The following is a 6,214-nucleotide window of genomic DNA, read 5'->3' as shown; positions in this document are numbered from 1 at the left end:
GTGCTGGGTAGTTATTGTCATTGCCAGCAGGTTGTGACCTTTTTTTTTTTTTTTTTTTTTTTTTTTTGGTCTTCACCTTACAACTTCGGTGAAGGGCCCCACTTTAACTCTTTGCCCTGGGCCCCTTAATTTCTCTGGGCGGCCCTGCTCGGGAAACAAGGCCAATCATTCAAAGGAAATCCCGTGATTAATCCCTCAAAACCAGGAGCAACTGTCGAAGCCCTATCTGGTGTGAAACCCCACAAAACCAGGAGCATCTGTATGCTAAAGTTGCTTTTGTAATTTGTGTATTGCTAAGTTTATGAAGTTTTGCTAAGTTTGCGTAGTTTGCTAAGTAAATCCGAAGCGGAACGGAACATCGGATTCCATTCTTACTCAGAATAGATTATCTCCTGTTTTTGTATGGCTTCCTCCCCAGCTCCTGGTTTTGTTTGGCTTCCACAACTCGCTTAATACAAATCCGAAGCGGAGCGGAACATCGGATTCCATTCTTACTTTTGAGCAGTTTGCAATTATCTCCTGGTTTTGTATCGCTTCTTTCCCACAGCTGCTGGTTTTGTGCGGCTTCCACAACTCGCTTAATACAAATCCGAAGCGGAGCGGAGCATCGGATTTCATTCTTACTTTTGTGCAGGAGCAGTTGAGTGTAAGCTACGGTACCAGAACGAGTATATAATCAGAATCACGATAAGAACATAAGATTTCATATTTCAGGCAGGATTTCATTGAAGGTGTACGAGATTTCGAGTCAGTTGGTGACCCCTCGATTTTATTAGTATGATTAAAACATTTTAAAAAATTCACTCCTGAAACATGTAAAAATACAGCTTCTGGAGGGCACAAAATCCTGGCTACCTACATACTACCCTGGTCATAGCGCCCCCCCCCCTGCTGAGTTGCCCCCTTGAGAACAGACCAGCCATAATGAGCCAATTTTGTACAACACTATCGGATGTTGATATCATAATACATTTTTACCATTGTGTCCGTAACAGCTAGACTAAGATCTCCTAATCACTTTTGTATTGATCTGCATGGCTGTCTGATCAGTAAAATAAATATCAGTAAACCACAGCATGGGCTTACATGTGTTCTCCTATTAGGATGCTGACAGCATACTTATTTACCACTTGACAATTTGACATAACCAATTCAGCCACATCACACAACTATGCTGTTAGGACCTGTCTAGTAATACTGACTATCACAAGCAAGTCACATGAGGATCACATGTTTGTACTAATGCTAATCACTCATTTAACTATATTCATGTGGCTTTGTGTAAGACTTTGTATACATCTATACCTCGTTTGGGTTTTGTAATGAATATAAATGTTTTGTTCATATACAGTACCCTTTGTTCTAAGCCTGTGGTTTATGTGTGTCTTTAAATACTGCATGCTTGCTGTACCTGCTCAATCTGTTTAATGCTTTACCAAAATCCTCTTGAAAGACGAAGATGTTGGTAGTATATTACATCTTTGTAGTAGCAGTCCTACTAGATCAAGTTGTTAGTGATGACCCTACAACTTGTACTAAGTATGGACTAGAACTAGATCATCCTGGAACCTCATGTGCTGATATATATGAGAAGAACCCAGCTAGTCACTACAAGTCTGGATTACATGTAATCAAAACAAACAAGGTACAGCTTGTCTACTGTGATATGAGCTTAGAGTGTGGTAGTCACAAGGGAGGTTGGATGAGGATTGCTGACCTTAATTCAAGTAGGGATAATTGTCCACCAGGATGGATCAAAAACAGTGGGTACAATTCTTTATGTACAGGAGGATCAGCTGCTGGATGCTACTCTGCACACTTCACAACTGATGGCACAAGTTTTAGTAGAATATGTGGGATGATGAAAGGGTACCAAAAGGGAAGCATGGATGCTTTTCACCCATACAGTAGTGCATCAGGCAAAGGTTATCCATCACCAGTTACAGTATCAACAACACTCGATGGAATTTATGTTGATGGAGTGTCCATCACATATGGTAACCCTCACAAGCATATATGGACTTATGCTGTAGGACTAAGCGAAGATCATAATTATGGCATTCTTAACTGTCCTTGTGCCAAGTATCCCGGAGCAACTCCTCCCCCATATATTGGTAATGATTATTACTGTGAATCAGGAAATAGTGGGAGGTATGAAGGTGAAGAGAGTACACTCTATCCTGGTGATCCATTGTGGGACGGAAACAATTGTCCCAGTGAAAACAACTGCTGCAACCGGCCGGGAATGCCATGGTTCTTTCAACAGCTACCTGTAAAAGAGAGTGCCTCCAGTATTGAAGTTAGGATTTGTAATGATCAAGTGTTTGGTAATGAAGGTGTTGTGATAGAAACGTTACAGCTTTATATACAATAGTTAGACTGTAGCTTTGTACCCATGCTTAGCAGGCTAACATTATTTCCCACCGTTATGACATATTACACTTCTTTTGTATTATGTACATCACATATAAAAATGCACATGTACATGTTAGAAAATGGTCAAGTTGATTTGTCACCAGTCATACACAATTGCACCATAGTCATTTAAAAAGGTGTTTTTGTGTATTGCATGATACAAACAACCTATTTATTCAATAAAATGGCAAGTGAATTTTCCATTTCAGTGGACCTTTAATATCAGGAAATGGCTGAGCTGGTCATATGGAGTTTCCATCTTTATTATAGGGCTACCAATTATGGCATAAACAGTGGCAGCAACTGTACAACATGAAACAACTGTAAGGCATGAGGCGACACGTGACACTGTGGCATAAACGGTGGCAGCAACTGTACAAGTAGTACAACACAAAGCAACTACACAGCATGTGACAATACATAACACTGTGGCATGCAGCAACTGTACAACATGAAGCAACTGTACGGCATGCGGCAACACATAACACTCACAGTGGTGGCAACTGTACAGCATGCAGCAATACATAACACTGTTGTATACACAGTGGTAGCAACTGTATGATGTGTATTGATTAGTTTGAGGCAGATGAGGCTTAGTTTGCTATTTTCTTCACCACCAAAATATTTGGATGGGGAAAATTTGGCGAATTCACGGTCATTCGCCAAATTCGCCAAATTTTAACGGCGCTAAAGTTTCCCTCCATACGGTAGCTTTAGAACAGTCACATACGGTGGTTAGTTCTAGGATATTTATTGAAAATTTCCTGGAAAATTCTCAGCATTTCTTGAAATTTTCTCAAAACTTTTACTAAACTTTTCTCAAAAGTTGAAAATGTACAATGTTCTGAGCCAAATAGTGTATTTTGCTCATACATGTATGGGATATCCCATATGCATATACTTGTACGGGATGCCCATACATGTATGGGATGAAATGAGCACGGAGGTTAAATCTCACTATACACGTCTTGGTCTTACCCAAAATAGCTTTGTAGCATCGTAAAAGCACTCATAGAGTAATAACTTTATAAGATAATTATTTTAGAGGTGCTTAATGTGTATAGAGGAATTTACCACACTTTATACTGTTCTATCTATGGTTGTATACACTGAGTAAGACCAATTACAATTTTGTGAGTAGCTTATTTTGTCTGGCATGGGCAAAAACTGTGATTAGCTAGCTAGCAATAATTGTTAGAATTAGCTACTTAATTTTCACAGCTTATATAATTACTACTACCGTATAGTGGGTTTTTCTCGCAGATAAATTTACTTGCGAAAATAAAATCATGGGACACTTAATCTCGCAAGGTGACAAATTCACAACATTACATTCCTAGCACAAATTTATTACTCATTGTAATAAATGTTCGTGTACGAGATGGAAAGCAGTGAAATTATGTCATGTTAGCCATGTTTCTTTGTACTGTATCCATGCTTGTATCCATGATGAATTGATGCCATGAAGAATGCATTGTATGTACTGCGGTATGCCAAAAGGCACCTCTTGGGCCGAAGCGACATCGAACAGTGAAAAAATCAAGCCAGTAGCCTTAGCTGCTTGTCTGAAGGCATCAGTTACTCAGTCTGTCAGTAGAAAATTCTGTTAAATAAATTATTTTTAAAATTCTGTAGCAACTTGTTGAAAGCATTTCGGGTCCATCTGAAGACTTGTTTGGGCTTAGTTTTACCTAACCAATACTGCCTCATCGTCATCAAGGGAAATTGGGCTGGTTTTTGGGTGATGCTATTTTGTGGGCCATGCCTACTCCTTTGTGGTCCTTACTATACAGTACGACAATAAAAAAACTCAAAAGTTGCTTTGCTTTAATTTAATTCAACTGCAAAATACTAGTGCTGCCATGATACAGAAACCAAGGTTTATATCACGATATGAACATATATCACGATATGAACATATACCACGATATGAACATATACCACGATATAGAACTAACTGTAACATTAGCAAGACAAATATATACATACTCTTCATTGCAAGTTTAAATTTAAGTTGGATGTATACCACAAGCAAAAGTTACTCTTGTTTATCAGGTTTTAAATGCATTTTGCTACTGCTTTACAGTTGAGACAAGTGGCTGGCACTACATATATAGAAACCTTAAAACCTCCAGTTTACTTTGGGGTTGGCTTGTTTACCACACTACACCATCAACACACAACTTAATTATAAATGTCAAATACCATATGTCTGGCCTCCCCCATATCATTATACTAAGCAATGCTACTATTGTGCAACCATCGATATAACTGATTGGCTATATCATATCACCACCTTGTTATATCGATACTGTCAATATATCGATATATCGTGGCAACACTACAAAATACATACTTAGACATTTAACTCACTTATATACTACAGTTAAGTCTTACAATCAATACATATATGCTACTAGTATACAGCTAACTAATCATAGTGCTGTGCGATACTCGTAATGGATCGATTATCGTGAAAAGTCAGTATCGTTATCGTGAAATTTTCATTATCGCATTATGTGATAATAGGAAATTTCTATAATTCTGTAAACTACATGAGGTCACCCAAAACAAAAAAATGTTAGAAATCCAGGTATAATCCTAACTAACACTTAAGTTTGTCATGATACACCAAAATTCTTGCCTTTTTGCTAGAACAACCTTAAACTCTTTCCTGAAAGAAGCACACACACACAACAACAGAATAATTGTATTGCTATAACTATACTACTAAAGCAATCAAGCAGCGTATAGCAACCCTTCTTTCAAAATTTTCAGCACAATCAAAATAGCATTGTTTACTATGATGCATAAAAGATCCCGAAGAAACAAACCCCCCTCCCCCCTTGAAATTTTGGATAGTGGCAATCCACAAAAATGTTTACTCTTGAAAGTAACCCACTATTGAAACAAATGAAAATTGCTGGATCTAAGCCTGAGTCAAACATTTTGCCTACAGACATTTCCCAAATTTTTCACCTATTATGCTCTTCAGGTGTTCCCATTATGCTTGCATTATGCTCCTAGGTTAGTAACATTTCTTACAACTATCTTGGAACATTTAATCAGCGAATGCTCTATCAGAGTATTTCACTACAAAGTAACTGTTGTATTAGAGAGTATCGATTTAAGGAGCTAATATGTACAATGTATTTGAGTGTTCTATTCCAGTTTGCAGTTTCCACACTGACTGCTCTATTAGGGAGTATCGATCAATTTTCTCTCCATAGTTTGAAACATCCCCAACACTTTTGTGTGGCTTTTATAACCAGAAAAACAAATGCTACATTATGCATACACATAATAATGATGTCAATTTCAGGTGCCATGCTTCATTGTGTAATCACATGTAGTAGTACGTCATAGGACTATGGTGCACATGACCAACCTCCTCTGACAGAGAACAGAAGTACCTAGTAGCCATGAATAAACTAAAGGGGTGAATGTGTTTACAACACTAATGGCCAAATCTTTAAGTGCCACACATCTTGTCAGCTGTCCATTATCAGTGTATTGGTCATCTTCTCTTTACTAAAATTCAAGTCATGCTTTTATCAGAATTGTATTGCATAAGAATGTGTCAAATCAACACTGTTTTGTTTTACTCCATGGAAACACCATTTGCTTGTTTTTTGAGGGAAAAAGGATTTACTTATCATGTGTATTAAGCTTGTCCATGCAGTGGTGTCACAAATGTTAGTGTTCAGTGGTTATGGGACCTGTGTAAACTTTTAAGATTAAAGAGGGTAATGATAGTTTTAACTATTTGAGAAAGAAGTGAAGTGAGTTAGTAAAACAC

General features: G+C 37.8%; 1 protein-coding gene across 1 annotated transcript; it reads left to right on the top strand.

The window, feature by feature from the left end:
- The first annotated feature begins 1,449 nt into the window (after positions 1-1,449).
- Positions 1,450-2,412, top strand: LOC136254616 (uncharacterized). Its single transcript, XM_066047360.1, has one exon. The coding sequence runs from the start codon at positions 1,460-1,462 to the stop codon at positions 2,372-2,374; it is 915 nt and encodes a 304-aa protein (XP_065903432.1). The 5' UTR covers positions 1,450-1,459; the 3' UTR covers positions 2,375-2,412.
- Positions 2,413-6,214: the final 3,802 nt, after the last annotated feature.

The sequence above is a fragment of the Dysidea avara genome, chromosome 4 (assembly GCF_963678975.1).
Source record: "Dysidea avara chromosome 4, odDysAvar1.4, whole genome shotgun sequence".
In the NCBI taxonomy this organism is placed as follows: Eukaryota; Metazoa; Porifera; class Demospongiae; order Dictyoceratida; family Dysideidae; genus Dysidea; species Dysidea avara.
This window is presented reverse-complemented; position numbering and strand designations above follow the sequence as displayed.